Source organism: Vanacampus margaritifer, chromosome 14 (genome assembly GCF_051991255.1).
Source record: "Vanacampus margaritifer isolate UIUO_Vmar chromosome 14, RoL_Vmar_1.0, whole genome shotgun sequence".
NCBI classification, from domain to species: domain Eukaryota; kingdom Metazoa; phylum Chordata; class Actinopteri; order Syngnathiformes; family Syngnathidae; genus Vanacampus; species Vanacampus margaritifer.
In genome coordinates this window covers 7,243,363-7,261,454 of record NC_135445.1, presented here as the reverse complement: position 1 = coordinate 7,261,454, position 18,092 = coordinate 7,243,363, and the positions used below count along the sequence as shown (strand labels likewise).

At 38.6% G+C, this 18,092-nt stretch overlaps 2 protein-coding genes and 1 long non-coding RNA gene across 6 annotated transcripts in view; 2 read left to right on the top strand and 1 right to left on the bottom strand.

The window, feature by feature from the left end:
• LOC144034146 (matrix metalloproteinase-17-like) overlaps nt 1-5,813 on the top strand; it is an 87,141-nt gene extending 81,328 nt beyond the window's left edge. For all 3 annotated transcript variants that reach the window (XM_077542709.1, XM_077542710.1, XM_077542711.1), the window contains 2 exons: nt 1,347-1,604; nt 3,259-5,813. In XM_077542709.1, the coding sequence (XP_077398835.1) occupies nt 1,347-1,604; nt 3,259-3,584 (584 nt within the window). In that variant the 3' untranslated portion in view covers nt 3,585-5,813. The remainder of the gene's footprint in view (nt 1-1,346; nt 1,605-3,258) is intronic.
• Nucleotides 5,814-10,757: 4,944 nt separating this feature from the next.
• Nucleotides 10,758-16,558, bottom strand: LOC144063604 (uncharacterized). Of its 2 annotated transcripts, none has more exons than XR_013296606.1 (4): nt 16,231-16,558; nt 11,986-14,783; nt 11,770-11,883; nt 10,758-11,142 (listed from the first exon to the last, which is right to left on the bottom strand). It is a non-coding gene; the product is annotated as an uncharacterized LOC144063604 (long non-coding RNA). The 2 variants fall into 2 exon arrangements; XR_013296605.1 differs by having other exon boundaries at nt 11,986-14,730.
• LOC144063603 (T-box-containing protein TBX6L-like) lies at nt 11,079-15,360 on the top strand. The gene is made up of 9 exons (XM_077585316.1): nt 11,079-11,182; nt 11,790-11,928; nt 12,013-12,115; nt 13,003-13,167; nt 13,243-13,389; nt 14,173-14,249; nt 14,443-14,516; nt 14,591-14,810; nt 14,926-15,360. The coding sequence occupies exons 1-9, from the start codon at nt 11,167-11,169 to the stop codon at nt 15,098-15,100; spliced, it is 1,116 nt and encodes a 371-aa protein (XP_077441442.1). The 5' UTR covers nt 11,079-11,166; the 3' UTR covers nt 15,101-15,360.
• Nucleotides 16,559-18,092: the final 1,534 nt, after the last annotated feature.

Sequence of the window (18,092 nt, the reverse complement as noted above, 5' to 3'; positions counted from 1 at the left end):
CGGCAATCTGTTGCGCCACTCTGGGTTCACTCCCTTAGTCTCTGACTCCTACTTTGATGCTCACCCGAAATAATATAATCTATGATGTTGTTAAAATGACACGAAAGGACTTGAAACGCAAAGTGTAGGACTTGTGAATCGCTTCAGACTTGTCAGTCTTCTCTCGAGACTTGTGACTTGCAAAACAATGACTTACTCCCATCTCTGTTCGGAACACTCCTGTACAAGGATCAGTTCTCATTTTTGAATTATGTGAGGGAGCACTTAACAATAGAAGAAATATATATCGGACTTTTCTCCAGAGAGCTTCCCAAGTGTGTGACAACTTTCCCCGTCTGAGCTGACGAAAAGTATACGTTGTTGTTTGGCTCATGTCTTCTGGGGACTCAAATTAATGGTGCTAGCATTGCTGAAACACTCATACGCAAACTACTTTATAAAAGTGTGGTTAGCAGATTTTTTTTTATGTTGATGGTCCTTTGTCGGTGCTAAAATTTGGAAAAGCCTAGCTTGTATTGACTGTAAGCCAGCTGGATCTGTAAAAGTGCCAAGCTAGCACTCCACACCTGTAATGCGATACAATGAGTGTACAGTGAACTCCAAATAGTGAATTTCCACTAATAATTCATTTATTTATTTTTTAATTTGGATATCTACAATAATAGCAAGATCATGAGTGATTATTTTTGCTATATTTTGAGATCATTACTGACTCCTTCATTGTGTATCTTTTACAAAATGCAATTTAGAACACTTCAAATGTTTATTTCATGAAAATCAGACTTTTGTTTTACCTATTGAAGAACACACAATTAAACTAGCTTGGCGTTTTTATGTTACATTCTTCTTCTCAATTAAACATGCAACAATGAATTCAATGTCATTGAGACATTTAGGCATACTTTTGACATGAAAATAAATATTAAAATTCGACAATAGGCAATAGTGGAGTTTTATCATCAATATTGCACTCTAAAAACAGTTGGTTCAAAAGTAACCCAATTATGGATCAAAAATGGACCGATCCACTTTCTGGGTTGTTTGATACAAAATAACCCAATTTTTTGACCCAAGTAAAGGACCCAATATTTATGGGTTGTTTTACGCTGAAAGACCCATTTCTTGACTCAAAGTTGGGTCAAATTGACCCAAGTAGAAGATCGGTCCGTTTTTTACCCAATGTTGGGTTATTTTTGACGCAACTTTTTTTTTTTTTTTTAAGAGTGTGGAGTACAAAAAATATACACTTGTCCTATTTCATATGTTTTATCAGTGGTATAAAAATAAAGGCCATGATATTGAATTGAATTTTTTTGTTTTATCATTGTCTTTGTTGGCCTGTTCAGGTCTCAAGTACTGGGTTTTTAAAGACAACGTCATGGAGGAGGGTTTCCCGCGTCCAATCAGCGACTTCGGCCTGCCTTTGGAGGGCGTGGACGCGGCTTTTGTGTGGCTCCACAACGAGAAGACGTACTTCTTCAAGGACAACCGCTACTGGCGCTACGACGACCACCTGAGACGCATGGATCTGGGCTACCCGAAGGACAGCACGCTGTGGAAGGGCCTGCCCCCGCACCTGGATGACGCCATGAGGTGGTCTGATGGTGGGTAGACGGATGTGGATTTTAATAATTTTATATAAAAGCCAAACATTTTATCCATGTATATCTAATATACATATATAATGTTCCTCTGGAACACATGGAATTAAATGTGGAGTTCCCCAAGGTTCAATTTTAGGCCCATTGCTTTTTAATCTTTGCATGCATCCCCTTGGGGAAGTTTGTGGGTATGATCATGGGGATGTTGGGGGAGGGGTAGGTTGTCTTTATATCGAACTATGGAGGTTTTAATTGTTCAGCACCTTGAGTTGCATTTTAATGTATAAATAAAGTTTGATTTGATAATATTGTTTCTGTTTGAGTGCCGCTCACGATTGCCACAAACACCAAATTGTGTTAATCAGCCAACTAACAAAAAGTTAGCTCACCGATTCCTTACTTCAATGTATTTATTTATTTATTTTTAAGGAGTATTTTATTGTCAAGAACTGTTAAAGTTGACGTCCTCATTAAATTTAAAGTTTTAATTATTATTAACTTTGACTGCCAAAAACGTTAAATAACGTTTAGTAAAATCCTAGGGAGGAGTGCCAAAGACGTTAAAAGACGTTTGTTTCAAAACAGAGGTGAAACTAACCATTTTCTATTGTTGATTACTGAAAAACGGAATAAGGTAAAAACAAACTTTTTTTTCTGATGAAAGATGAGAGTCCAATCTTTCATTTGGTACTATATGTGTTTCCATAGTCCAAACACATAATTTTCTGTGGACCTTGAAAGATCAGTCAAAATGCTTAAATCGGCTGGCACCCACGGCATCCCTTTTCTGAAAACGTCTGGCAGTCAAAGAGTTAATATTAATAGTTGTACACACAACAGTTGGGTCAAAAATGGACCGATCCTCTACTTGGGTCAATTTGACCCAACTTTGAGTCAAGAAATGGGTCATTTTGTATAAAACAATTTTTTTTTAAATTGACCTATAAAGTGGATTAGTGCATTTTTTTTATCCAAAATTGGGGTACTTTTGACCAAATAGTTTTTAGAGTGTAAAAACGTCATGCGCGTTTAATGATGCTTAATCTGCTTTAGGCACAAAAATATCGATATCTGAAACAATTACATTCAATTCATGCCATAGAAACAAGTGAGGAGTATTCTAAATGTTTTTTTCTCTCCCAAGTACAACATAAGTGTATAGAAATGCCGTATATTTAAAAAAGCCAAAAGCGCATATTTAGTAATCTGCCCGTGTTGCATACAAATCCAGCCGCGTGCGTAACATAAGGCGCGCCGTGGGCTCGAGTAATGAGAGGGAAAACGTAAACAGTTTGAACGCCGGATCAGTGATTCATGAAATTAAGCCCTTGATGATATGTGTTGTGTTTTTGTTGCGAGCGCTTAATGAGAGCGCAGATGATTCAGCAGATCTGACATGCAAATTTATGTTTTATTTTCAAACTGTTGTGCAAGTAAAAAAAAAAAAAAAAAAAAAAAAACAGGTTCAAGTCGACAAATTCCCTCTCCGTCCACTTGTGGATGTTAACTTTTGAGTGACAAGCGCCCCCTTGAGGCCACAATAGTCCAGCAAGATAAGGGTAGAAAATGGATATCAAAATATATTATTTTTATTTATTCATTTATTTAGTATGTGTGTGTACCTTTCTTTACGTCGACTCCGTTCTTCCCCATACAGGCTCGTCTTACTTCTTCAAGGGGAAGGAGTACTGGCGCGTGCCCAACAGCGACATGGAGGTGGAGGCGGACTACCCCCGCCTCATCGCCAAGGACTGGCTGCTGTGCACCGACATGCAGTCGGACTCTCCGGGCGCCGAGGCCAAGAGCACCGAGAGCCGGGCCGACGTGCACCCTCACCCGGACCACGCCGAGAACGGCTACGAGGTGTGCTCGTGCACCTCGGATAGCGCGTCGCCTTTAGGGGTCCGCCCCTCCCCGTCCTTTTGGTGGCTGCTGCCGCCCTTATGGACGCTCTCGATGGCCTTCGGGCCTCTACCGCTATGATGCCAAAAAACACACACAAAAAAAAAACTATTTTATTAGATGATATAATACTTTTTGTTGTTATTTATTGCACAATCCTTAGAGCGGGTTCTTGTTTTTTGGAGGCATTTGGATGAAGCGCTATAATCACTTTTTTTTTTTGCACCCCAATACAAAATATTCAGCGTTTGCATCCGGGATGGAAGAAATCTTGGGTGTACCAACATTGAGCTTCAACGAATGAGTTTTGACATCCTTTTCAGGAACGTATCATTTGAATTGATGGTGTGAAATACTGTATATTTGTGGCAATTGAGTAGCAGCTGTTGAGTTTGATGGGATGTCAAGAGCTAAAAACGACACTGGTAAGTGTTACATTTGGTCACCACGTACATATATGTCAACATTTGGTGAGTTGTTTCTGTCCACATGAAAAGAGGACACATTGTTTTGTTTTGAAGGAAAAAGCTCATCCGATTTTAAGATTGAAGACAATCCGATCACTTTCACATTTGGAAATATTTCATCCCAGAAGAACCGATGGAAATATCAATAATCTGTTCCAGAGCCAAGATGCAGCCAATCACAGATTTAGGTCACAATTTTTTTTTTATTATTATTCAAATAGTAATAAGCACTTCTAATCATAAAATTTTACTTTTAAAGGGGAGTTTGCCATTAAAAAAAAAGCCATATTTTCTAAAACAGTTGTTATGACTTAAAAGTAGTAGACATGATTAACATTATCTGGGGGGGAAGAATCAACTTGTGCCTTTAATTTGTTATACAAGGAACCACCCCGCCTGAGGTAAAACAACCAATCAGATGCAGAAATGTGACTTTTTTTTTTATTGCAAAACCCCTTTTAACTTTTAGGTGACAACGCATATGGGCGTCGCTAGAGTCTTATGCTCCTTCTGCTGTAAATTCTCAACACGTCAAACTTTTTCTTTTTTTTCTTTTTTTGCAATGAAGCCGAAGAAAAAGCAAAACGGGCGAATCCTCCGATGCGTCATGAACTTGATGTCCTCTGCGTTAAAATTCCATCGTATGAGATTTTGAAATACTTCTGTCCCAACGTTTTGTGTGACAGTGATGCTATGCTAATTAGTATTTAGTAAAAGTAGTGATGGGAAAATGAAGCTTCATGAAGCGCTTTACTCCACTAGATGGTGCTCTTGGCTTAAAGGTAAAGGCTAGTGTGATGGAAGTTGATTAAATTTCAACTGCATCTTTAAGCCAAGAGTGCCATCTAGAGGAGTCAAAAAATATCACAAGTGCTTCATGGAGCTTCATTTTCCCATCACTAATTAACACAAACCATTAAAAAAAAAAAAAACACAAACTATTCGGTCCAAAAACAATACAGTGATACATTCTGAGAGAATAAAGCTTCGTGAAGCTTCATGAAGCACTTGCAATATTGTTTTACTCCTCTAGATGGTGACCTTGGTTTAAAGGTAAAGGCTAGTGTGATGGATGCATCTTTAAACCAAGAGTGCCATCTAGAGGAGTCAAAAAATATCACAAGTGCTTCATGAAGCTTCATTTTCCCCATCACTAATTAATACCAACCAAAAAAACTATTCGGTCCAAAAAACTATTCGGCCCAAAAACAATACATTCTGAGTAAATGAAGCTTTGTAAAGCTTCATGAAGCACTTGCAATATTGTTTTACGCCTCTAGATGGTGATCTTGGTTTAAAGATAAAGGCAAATGCATCTTTAACCTGTGAGTGCCAAAAAGAGGAGTCAACAAAATAATAAATAATCACAAACAGATGCTTTACTACAGGGTTGTTTCTGATTGTTTTTTTTTTTTTGTTTGTTTTTTTCTGTGTTGTACGATTGCTCGAACTCAATCCGCAGATGTCCAAACGTGTGCCAGGAGAACATCTGCCTTCTGCTTTTGCATCCGGGCCGCCAACTTTCAAATGGCGGCGGAGGGAAAAGCGCCGTCACTGCCGGCTTTCTTGCTTAAACTCCCTCAACTGCTCCCCTGTTTGTTTGTTTTCCAGGCGTTGATCATTTCCACATCTGCTTCAGCTTTTTTTTTATTTTTATTATTATTCCCCATTGTCAAGGTGACAGCGCTGCTTGTAAAGTTCTATTTCTCTATTAGACTGATGCTTGAAGGGTTGTGCACTTGAAGTAAAAAAACTATAAAAATAAAAAATCTAGTGTATATTTTAAGTTGCATTTTGTAATGTAAAATATTTTTATAGAAAAAAATAAATGTACATGAGCGACTTTGGACTACTGAGACTCATTCTGCTTCCCAAAGACACATTTGGGGCGACGCTGCATCTTGGTGGTGGGGGGGGGGGTGTATCTTCATCTTGCATGCGGAACACATCTTGTCAATCAACAAACACACAAAGTGCTTTAGTTGCACACTTACTGGCAGACGATCATACGCAAGTGTACATCAGAGTGTTTCTTAAGGGAAGCGAATCAGACGCCGTCAATGTCACGATGATCTGAAAGAGTTCAGTTGCTCGTTTTTTGTTAGTTTTTTTTTGCTAACAAAGTGAAAGGAAAGTCTTGTGCTTTTGCAGACTCAGTCATACAAACATGTCTGTAGCTTTCACTATATGGCAAAAAAATTGCCGAGACAAATATCGCTGTTGTCAATTTATGACCCCATATTTACATATACATAGGGATGTTTGAAGAAAAAAAAAAAGGTGACATGAAGGTGGAGGAGAAAAAAAAAACAGCCCCAGACTAAACTCCAGAAGCAATGACAGTGATGGGCTCGTAAGAGTGAAAAAATGAGGCCGAGATAAACACGGAAAACAAACATTTGAGGAAAAGACAAGTGAAGGAAATTAAATGTCGTATTCCGCGGAGGCAAGCTGACTGATGAGGAAGCAATGAATAACCTGAAAGTTTACTCTTCCTCACTTCGAACCTTTAGTTGGATCACTTTGACCTCGATTCATGAGGAAATTAGTATAAATCCTTAAAATGTTTATATAGGGAGCCTCAATCTTGACAAAAGCATGTACTGCAAATCATCTGTGAGTCTCTATCTAAGGATGCAAGACAAACATGTCTAAGTTGTGCCTTGAGATATTGAAATCATTGTTTTCCACTAAACTCTCTGTAAAAATGCCATTAATCCATATATTGTACTTAAATGCTGCTATCCAATTCATTGTGCTGCGCCTGCTGTGCCCGTCTTGGCCACTAGGCGGCAGCACTTAACAGTCATGTACACACGAACAAAATAGAATAGGCTACTTTTTGCACTACTTCTCAATAATTTGCTGTTATATTGCTATTTTTTTTCCCATAGATGATAAATAATATATTGTTGTTATATCATCTATCCACATGTGTCATTCCACCATTTATGTTGAAAAATCTGTTGCTTGAATTAAAAACAAAAAAAAAACGGCGTCTATCAATGCTAACCAATAGAATGTCAACGGGATTTCCCCACTGTATTTTAGCATTAAGCTAGCAGGTCGTTCTTAAAGCAACATCGTGTTTTTAATAGATAATGTTCATATTTACCAGAGGCTCTGAAAAACGATCTTTAAGTATTATACATTAATGGCAACTTGACTAATGTGTACTGAACATATGTAAATAAGGTTTTAATAAAAAAAAATCTCTAACAGAAATGACACCAAAAATCCTTCACACCCAAGCATGTCATCATCATCATTAGTGCTGAGTTGCTTTGGACTGAGCAGAAGCGATTAATCAGCTTGATAATAAATGGAGAGTAAACATGAAGCCAAAAGTTTGAAAAATGAACGTTGGCCATGTTGGACGTGTCAAATGTTCCGCGTCTGTGCCAGACTGATTATTCTGATGTAGCTTGTGGTGTCATAAACAATAATCGTGGTATAGAACAGCTCAACACAGCTAACACAAGAAGCCTTTTTTTTTTCATAGTCATCTATCAAAAGTGTTGCAAAGGCGATTCAGATCCACATGCAGTGTTTGTATTCTTCCTTTCAAAAGTGTGCGAGCTTCCCACGTCAAATTTAAACACGTGCAGGTCAGCATTTGTCCGCTTTCTCCTGCAATTGTACAATAATGAGTCGCATGCAGTGTTCCCTTTATTCATTCGGAGGAAAAAGGGGGTTTAATATTCTTTTCATTTTTGCATCACAAAGAAACGTGAATACTGAACATAAATTGTGCACTTGGAGCAGAGAACGTCACAATGTGCCGAATGTGTGTGTGTGGGATGATGTGTCCTTTGTTGCCCTCTAGTGGACATAAAGCAATTTATTTATTTTTTTGCACGACGTGTCAAAATAAAGATGACATATGATCGGTTACAGTCAGAGGGGTAGTTTGCCATTAGGCAAGGCAGGCAATTGCTTGGGGCCCCATAGCCAGCAGGGGGCCCCAGAGGGCCAAGAGATTTGACACAAACCGCATATCCTTCACATTAGCAGTGCAGCAATGACAATCTGAGTCAGGTGGTGGTGGTGGTGGTTTTTATAAAAATAAAAAATAAAAACATAACACAACCATGTGTAAGGCTGATTTTTTATTTATTTTTGTAAATTATTATGAATAATAGTAAAGCTTTTATTAAAAATAAAATTTAAAAAATGACCATGTATAGTTAGTTAGTTGTAGTGATGTAAATGTCATCATTTGTAATATTTTACAAGTATCATAATCAGCATTTTTAAATTTCTACTCAGGCAAAATGCATTGCCAGAATTTCATTACGGTAAAAAAAAAAAAAAAAAAGGAACTTTTTTCATCTTTTATTTATTTATTTATTTATTTATATTATTATTATTTATGTATTTTTTGTGTGTTATTTTAAGTTTGGGGTATTTTGGATTCAGTTTATAAATAAAACAGTTTATTTATTTATATAGCCTAAAACTAGGACAGCAAGAAGGGAGAGAAAAAACATCCACAGAGGCAATCCAAGCTATTACATAGTTAACTGAAAATAAACACAAATAGTGTTGTAAATGTCAATATTTGTAATATTTTACAAATATGTCATCAGCATTAATACATTTCAACTACTCCGGCTAATTGCATTGCCAGAATTTCATTATGGTGAAAAAAAAGAAGAAGAAAAAAAAAGGGAACTTTTTTCATCTTTTATTTTTGTATTTTTATTATTTATGTATTTTTTTTAAGTTATTTTAAGTTTGGGTATTCTGGATTCAGTTTGAAAATAAAACAGTTTATTTATTTTATTTTTTTAATAATTAAAAAAAAAAATCCACAGAGGTAGTGATGGGAAAATGAAGCCTCATGAAGCTTCATGAAGCACTTTTACTGTTTTTATTACTCCTCTAGATGGTGCTCTTGGTTCCATTACAAAGGCTAGTGCAATGAAAATGTATTACATTTCCACTGCCTTTTTAAACCAATAGTGCCATCTAGAGGAGTCAAAAAATATTACAAGTGCTTCATGAAGCTTCATTTGTCCATCACTACACAGAGGCAATCCAAGCCATTACACACAGTTTATTGTAAATAAACACAAATTCTTCCCAGAAGAGTCAAATACACCCCAATTCTGTTTATGGAATGATAATTGGTTGTCGCAAAAGCTCCTGAAGGTGTTCAGTCATAAACGACCCAATACTTTTGCCCGGCTAGTGTTTTTTTTTTTTTTGTCCACCTCACATTTTTATTGGCCAATCAAAATGCGCTGACTTCAGCAAGTGTGCCAACGGAGCGTTGCGAAATGTTCCTGCGGCAGAAGCTCGGGTATCACAGCGGTATGTGATCATTAGCTTTCACGCGAGCTGCGCGTCAGGTCGCCTCGGGCGAGCGACATTCTGGATTCCGCCTTCAAGTGTCAGGCCCGGTTCAAGCAGAGACGCCATGTTTCGACATGTCTGCAGTCACGGTTGGGAAGTCCTTCTCGAAGACACATCAAAATATGGAATGTTTTTCAATGATAACGAAGCGTCCAAATATTGAAACGAGGCCTTCTCCTTGTTGTCCTTAAAACTGACCGACTTGCTCTTTCATGTGAACGAGCTCAGTCCAGGATCTCCCTTTCACCTCCAGGGCGTTCTTAGGGTACCACGAGTGGGGGGTTGGGGGGGGGGGGGGGCTGGGCTGCAGGACCAAATGGTCTCGTGGGATTCGCGGCATTGTGAGGGCCGCTCCAATCACCTCTTTAATCTCAAAACTGCTTCTCAATACGCAAGTCAAGCAGTCAGGAAGGGACCCGTTTGTCTGCGCCAGACCCCTCCCCACCCCCTCCCCCACCAGACCCCCCCCCCCTTTGATTGTATCGCCTGCCTACCAAACTTTGAAATTCTGCCCTTCACCTTGGCTTCTAGTAGTGAGACGTGCTCGTCAGAAAAATAGCAGTGTGTGCGTGTAGAAGTGAGTTAAACTCAAAATCCTGAACAGATATAAAATTTGTGATTAATCGTTAGTTAACATCATACGATTAATTACGACGCCTGACGCCATAAAAAAAGAAGAAAAGATTATTAAAAATTCGAGGCGTCAGGTAATTACAATTTTTAATCGTAACTAATCGGATGATTTCACTAGTTCACTCACGATTAGTCACAAATTTTATATCTGTTCTAAATGTACAATAAAAAAAATCTAGGTTTGCATACTTTTGTTAACAAAAGTGGAAAAAAATGTGAAACTAATAGAAATAGTTCAAATTAATTTTTGACGTCTCCAGCCGTCAATGGCAGTGAATGAGTTAAAACACAGGCTAAATGCTAAAAACATAGCATCCCCCCCCCCCCCATAATGTCATGGGATATAGACTTTTCACATGCACAATAGTGGCGTTACCCAATGGCATTATGGGAAATTTGCTATGCTTTTAGCATTTAGCTTGCATTTTGATAAGTTTGAACAACTTTACCAACAGGTTTCATTTTTGAAAGACGCTTGAAATGTGAAATATCAACATAATGCGCTATGTAAATCGGATGTATTATTATTTATTTATTATTATAATCTACAGATAGCCTACTTGTTACCATAGACGATTGATTCTCAAAACTTGGTACAAGGTTTCCCTCTAGTGGTATGCAGAAGAATCACTACAATCAATACATTAGCATTTAGTACTTAGGAGCTAAGGTACACATTTTGTGTATTTTCATGTGTGATGAACTGAATAATTATTTAAGTGCTTTTTTTTTTCCACTTTTTTTTTTTAATGAACATTTTGGTCATGATGAAGTTTTTTTTTTAGGTGGCACTTTGGTGTAAAAAGTTGGAAAACTGCTGTCAACCTTTTTTTTTTTTTACCTCTTTTACACTTTTACTACTTTAAACACATTAAAAGTGAGACATCTTTGGCTAATGTCTTTCATTATTAAAGTTTTTTTTCTAATTCCCTTTAATGCAACATGTATTGTAATCTTTTAATTTAACTCCGCCCCTCACCGTTATTATCATTCTCTGATTGACAACGCACACAAATATCATGTACACCTACACGGTGTTGAATGGAAACAAATCCGGTAATAAAAAACTGGCTCCGCCACTCTTTGAGTCCCTCCCCTCTTTGTGACGGCCAATCAAGTTCAAGGGTCAACAGAGATCAGGATCAGATGGTCTTGAGAAGCACTTTCCCTCCAAACGTCGCCTGTTGGGGAGCGCAGGAGGAAGCATGCAACACATCTATGGTAAGATTGAGCTTGTGTGGCAATCGATCAATTAGGGAATTCTGATCAATAAGAGAGGAGGTCTGATGCTTTAACATGACAAAACACACTACAAAATGAGGTTAGCGTACAGTGTCGCTTTTGTTGCTTTCACTCGCATCTACATGTAGTATAAATAGCTTAGTAATAATCTTTATGTATTTTGTATACATTTGTAGATGAAGTTAAACATTTCTCTTTTTTTATTGTGTTATTATTGTAAAACAAATTTTCATTTAAATAATTGACTTTATTGCTTATAAATTTCCTTATTATGGGCTAATAAAAGTTATGTTAATATTACACGAGTTGCATTGTTGTCCATTTTAAAAAACATACCCAGTTTCATTCCTTGGCGTTCACCACAGCGCGATACTAGAGCCCCTGTTTTACTGTCTTATTTGTTTTTATTGTTATTGTTTTGTTAACTTGTTCTATATTCGTGTTTTATTCCTAAATAGCCATTTGTTTCAGCTGCGATTATTTTTTGTTAAATTCTTGCTAAATAAAATGGAGATGAATTGAGTATGAATGAGAGGAGAGAATAAGAAATAAATCTAAATACTGACTTGTGGCTCATTGGATTCAGACTCCAAATCAAACCCGAGACTGCCTCCCACCGCTGACTCCTTCCTGCAGGGAAGCGTCAGGATGACTTTGGAGAATTCTCACCTCTGGAAGGACTTTCACAGCATCGGAACAGAAATGATTATCACAAAACACGGCAGGTAAATTAGACAACCCCCCCCCCCCGCCCCCCGTCTGATTTTGTTGTCAAAGCTCACACAAGTGACCGGAAGTGTTCCTTTCAGGAGGATGTTTCCCCATTGCAGCGTGAGTTTGACGGGCCTGCAGCCGTTTTCCATATATGTCGTCTTGATGGACATGATTCCCGTCGACAGCTTCAAATACAAGGTAGAACCAATTTGTCCTGATTCTTTGCAAGGACATCCCAAAAAAAAAAAAAAAAAAATGAGTCAAAGCCTTGCAGTCTGCATTCAGACGTCAGGCTGCATTTCAAAGCCTTTCATTGCTTCCTGTTTGTGCACTCCCAGCTGGAGGCCCAATTAATTAGCATCCCATTCAGTATACATCCAATGGCTCGTCAAATGGCTCGCATCGGCCATTTGGTCGCTCGGAGGATGATCAGCCAAGGATTGCGCTGCTGGATAGCAAAAAAAAAGAGAAGGGGACTGGAGGTTCACAGGTTTACTTTATTAATATGAAAAAGTAGGCTTCTTGGCGGTACCGCCCGTCACGAGTACGCGTACAAGACCACGGCATCAAAAACACTTAACGGCCAAACGAAACGCATACCAAAACAAGGAGGCGCCACCTTGTGGCGCGGTACCATACTGCGGATTGTTACAGTTTGTTTGAAAAACAAATTGTGAATGTGGCGACAGTTTTATGTTACGATCATGAATGATAGCCGTTGGTCTCACACAAGGCTTTATTAATCACTCCACATACATTGATACCACTTCCTTATACAGTAATCTTCATTACTTCACGCATGCGCACGTCCTTTGAAACTCGTACGGTGGCTTGTAAGTGACATACTGCGTGTGGACAATACACCTAGCTGTAGAGCCACTTTGATATGCTGCCAAATGTTAACTTAAAAAAAAAAAGTAGGCTTTAAATAATTCCTCACCAAATCCCTTAAAAAAAGAGGCATTCACTTCAGGCCTGACCAAATGAAGCACCTCATCTGAAGATGCCAAAGCCATTTTTTTTTTTTTTTTAATATTTGGCCTAAGCACAAAAACAGCAACAAATCGAGTCAATTTTTTGTGCAGTGGAAGAATGATAAATGGGAGGTGGCGGGGAAGGCAGAACCTCAGCCTCCATGCAGGTCCTACATGCACCCGGACTCCCCCGCGCCAGGAAGTCACTGGATGAAGCAGTCGCTGTCCTTTCTCAAGATGAAGTTGACCAACAACACCTTGGACCAGCACGGACACGTGAGATATCACCTGGCCTCGTTTTATGTCCGCTTTGCACACAAAACGACTTTGTGTGTGTGTCCTTTTTTTCAGATCATCCTGCACTCCATGCATCGCTACTACCCGAGGTTTCATGTCATCCAGGCTGACAGTCCCTACACGGCCCGCTGGGGCCCCTTCCAGTCCTTCTCCTTCCCAGAGATGAGCTTCACTGCAGTTACTGCTTACCAGAACTCAAAGGTAACTGGAATATGGGGGGTCATTTTACTTTCAAAACCCAAATTCTTTAAAAACTTTTTAAAAAATCACTTCTTTGAAACCCTATGCTTACTTTTTTATCCTTACAATCCTTTAAATTCAGACATTTATGCCAAAATACAATAATAAACAGACATATCAAACATAGTGTTTACAAAAATCTGAAAAAAACATTTCCCCACTATTAATAAATACAGGTGTCTCTCCTTTCTCAATTGGGGCGATCTTGCAAGGTCGCTGGGAAATCCATCATATGGCTGATACTGCCCTCTAGCGGACTATCAGTGTAATGCATGTGTCAGATCATATACGTCAGGGTTGTAATGGGAAAAAAATAGATAGCTCAAAATGTCTTGTATTTCATATATGTTTGGCTTTATAGGGTTAAAACCCTGCATTGAAAGACTATCCTTACTTTAAAACCCTAACCTTACATTGGAAACCCTATTTTGAAAACCTTAACCTTAAGAAAGTTTTTCAAAAATTGGTGCAAATGCTTTAACATTATTTTCTTGGTTTTATGTTCAATGTTTGTATGCATTTTTTTTTTTAAAAAACAGCTAAAAAAATATCAGCATTTTTTTCTGATCTTAAAACTGATTTCAAAAGTGCCCTAATATGAATAACAATAATTTTGAGAGGCAACACGTTAGGAAAATCTTAAAAACACACACACACACATACATATATACATATCCCACAAGATGTGGGTTCACTATAGTGAATAAGAATTGGCACTGTAATGATATTTTTCCTTTCTTCAAGATCACCAAGTTGAAGATCGACCACAACCCTTTTGCCAAAGGATTCCGAGATGGAGGCACTCATACACAAGGGAAAAGGTACCGGTCGCTTTTCCATATGGGGAGTGCATTTCCAGGCAGTTTCTGGAAAATGACTTTTCTTCCTGTGCTTAGTAAAGCTAAATTGGTGTATACGCTTGACACATGACCAAAAATATCTCTTTCTTTTTTTGTCAAAACTCTAAACTCCCACTGAGATTTAAAATAATAAATCTATCCTTGCGGTTGGTAGGTGTCGTTCAAACAGAAAACCTTCAGAGGAAATATCCTCAGCAGAAAGCAAAAAGCTCTGCAAAAGTCCTTCAGGTAAGATCAAAAACAGCCCTGCCGTCGCCTTCTAGAATAAAGATTTATTTTTTAAAGCTGTAATCCACTCACAGGCCTTCAGAGGGCGCCCTCTTCCACTCAGTCGAAGGAGGCAGGGAAGAATCCAGGTGAGGGAGTCGAGTCCGTGAAGGGGGGTCCACCTCCCAGGTGGAGTCAGGACGCCTCAGAGAATCTACAGCCTGAGCCGCTGGAGCTGCGCGAGTACGAGTACAGCTGTGAGGAGCAGATGGTGCCTGCATCGGTGGCCTATCAGCCGTACAGGTCGGATTTCAGGTATGATGGAAAAATGTTGTGCGACTAGCAATAGAATGACATCAAATACAAACAGGACCTGACAATGTATCAAAATATATATATAAAAAATAAAATAAAAATCTTGTCCATCCAGGGCTGCGGAATATTCCAGAGTTGTGTTCCCCACCAATGATGTGGATGCAGCCCACCTCATCGCCACATCCGAACAGGGTGCCCAACAACATGGCTACCACCACCCGGCCTACCACCACCATAGCAACGTGGCCGACTGGAGCCAGTACCCGCTCTTCTCCTACACCGGATGGTGAAGCCATCTGGAATGTTTGCATTATGAAGATATTTGCAATTTGTTGTTTTCTATTTTTGTTTGTTAAATCCTTTGTTTTTATTTGCATAGTAGAGTTGCTCAATTATTGAAATAAAATAAAAATAACAATAAAAAAAAATCACAATTATTTTGGTAATAATTCAAATCATGATTATTCAAATTATCATTTATATTTTTTGGTACAGAACAAGAAAATGTTTAAAGGTAAAAAATATATATATTAAAACAATATTAAAGGGATGCTTGACTCATTTAGACATTTTCAGCAGCAAGAAAATATTTTGTCTATGATTGTGAAAGTGAAACTAGCAAAATCGCTAGTGTTAGATTAACACTGAGTAGTTTTAAATCTAACACTAGAAAAGTGTTTATATGTGTTCACACCAATAATTTGCTGTGTATCTTAAAAAAAAACATTTGCTGAAGATGACATCACACGTGCGCAGGAAACAGTTAACGACCAATCATGGCTCCGTTTGACCAAACCCAGAAACAGGTGAGCCGTGATCGGTCGTTACCTGAGCACCTGTGACGTCATTTTCAGTCGACAGCAAGTGATCAAATGTTTTAATTTTTAAAGATATTAACTGGACATGAAAAATAATGAAGTTATCAAATTAATTCTTGACAAAATATTAACAAGTATATTTTTCTTGCTTTGGTTGATCAGAACATCACAACGGTGAGATTGATAGTGATTTATGATTTGGTGATAAGAAGGTACCATTTTGTTATGCCAAGCGCCGTTGCAACCCGAACACGAAATGAAACAGTTGTGTTAACTGACATTCTGCTGTAGCGACATGTTGATAAATGTCACAAGAACACGACGCACATCTTGATGAGCTGTCTTTCAAATCCGAGCAACTGACACATTCCAGCAGCGTCTGGAAGACGGAGAAGTGTCAGACAGAGCAAGCGCGGAATAACAAACACACGCACTGGCACAGTTTCTCCCGAAGCAGAAGGCACAAGCGTCTGGGCTGTAAATATTTTACAACTCACGTATCTGGGACATTTAGAAACCTTGGGGAGAACAAAGTCAAGTGACATGTTACTCTATCAAGAGGTGTTACCTAATAGTGAAAGGTGAATTAGAAATTGTCATACCGTAGAGTCTCGACAATTGAGAAGTCTGAGCTTGTGTGCAAATTCACAAGGCTGGGTCCTCCGAAGGCTGAATTTGTCGGCTGCATGACGTCACTCATGGCGCGACAATTAACGTCACTCCTGACGCGACGCGAGAGCGATCATGGACTTGCATATGAATGGATTGTCAATCCTGCTGGTCGGTAGCACATTGACCGACAATCCATTCATGTGTAATTCAGTCATAAGTTTTTTTTAAAATTAACAAATGAAGCTTAAGGCTTACAGAAAAATTGAAACATACCACTGAGCGGTACAAAAACAAAACAGTGAAAACCAACAACATACACACATCATTGTACAATGGGGTCAAATAAAAAAGGTCACCATGTATTATAAAGCCTTTTTAGACTTACAGAATTGTAGTGAATCCTTAAAAGAAAGAAGTTCCCTCAGAAAAACAAAGGTCGGCTTAGTCTCTCCAAATTTGCATTTAAACTTTGCCATAATAATCAAGTTTTTCAATGTAAATTGTTTTACCTTATCGTCAAATCAGTCACAAATCCGTGCGTGCTGTAGAGTCGCGCCGGGAGTGACGTCATGCAGCCGACAAATTCGGCCTTGGAGGACCCAGCCTTGTGAATTTGGACACAGGCTCAGTTTTACGTCACAAGTCAAAATGGCGGTCAACTCAGTGAAAGGAAGCTCTCCGCTCATTAAAAGCATTAGACTTTAAAAAAATAAATACATCTTTTTTCAAAATGTGATGACATTTCTTGACTAGTAAGGTTTGTATGCTAGTCACATGCAAAAGCAATACAATACGTCGTTTGTATTATAATCTAATAATACTTCAATTTCAAGCTCCACCCCCTCACCCCACCCATTTATTTACAATATTTCTGTACTTTACTAAGCATTTTTTAGGTTACAAAGAACGTGGGAAAATATTTTTGTCCTGCAATGTGTTTTTAGGCCATGAAAAAAAAAGTACTTGATGACAGTCCGGGCAATCAGCTAGCTAACATACACTTCCAACCAATCAGTTTTCGCTACACTGTAGCTGTTTATATTTAGCAATTTTCTATAAAGCCTATTTCTACTGGGCAAGAGAAAGAATAAACTCAAATTTTCAATCAAGCATTCAAACTCACATTCACAACTAAGGACAATTCAGAGCCTTAAATGAACCTAACATGGATGTTTTTGGAACGAAAACATGCTAGCCAGCTACCGTGTTCTGATAATAAAAACATCAGATTTGATGGCATACGCAGCTAATGAGAGGGGATGGGAAAGGGGCGCGGTGCTAATGGACTGTATAAAGGCTCTCTGATCGACTGCTCCTGCTTTCATTTACTCGCACGCAAAGTGCCCCGAGGAGAGGTCAGACTTGCTTGAATCTAAGTGGGTCACATGACTGCAGCAGCAACCAATCACTGAACGGCACTACACGGATTTGATGGCACATTAGAGCATCTGTTGCCTTTCTTTGCGGTTAATCTCAAAAGGCACAGGTAGCAGTCAGCAAAATACAATCAACAATATTATTGAAAATTTTGTTTCACCCAAATTTTATGGAATATGTTTTATCCAGCAAAGCAAACAATTTGCATCCTACAATCAAATATTAGTTAAGAGATGTTTAGAGGTGTTGAAGAAAACAGCAAACATGCGACCGTGACGCTGCCCTTGAAAAGTTTCCCCATCTGCTGTCTGGGTCAGCTGACTTTCTTTTATTAGCACTTCATTAAAATTCATTAATTGCTTCCTTTCTCTTGGGCACGGCCACCCAAAAAGGAAAAGAGGGAAAAAGTGGAACTGTCATTGTTGGTGCTTGAGCAGCCATGTTGCGCTCAGAAGAACACACAGAAAGCTTCAAG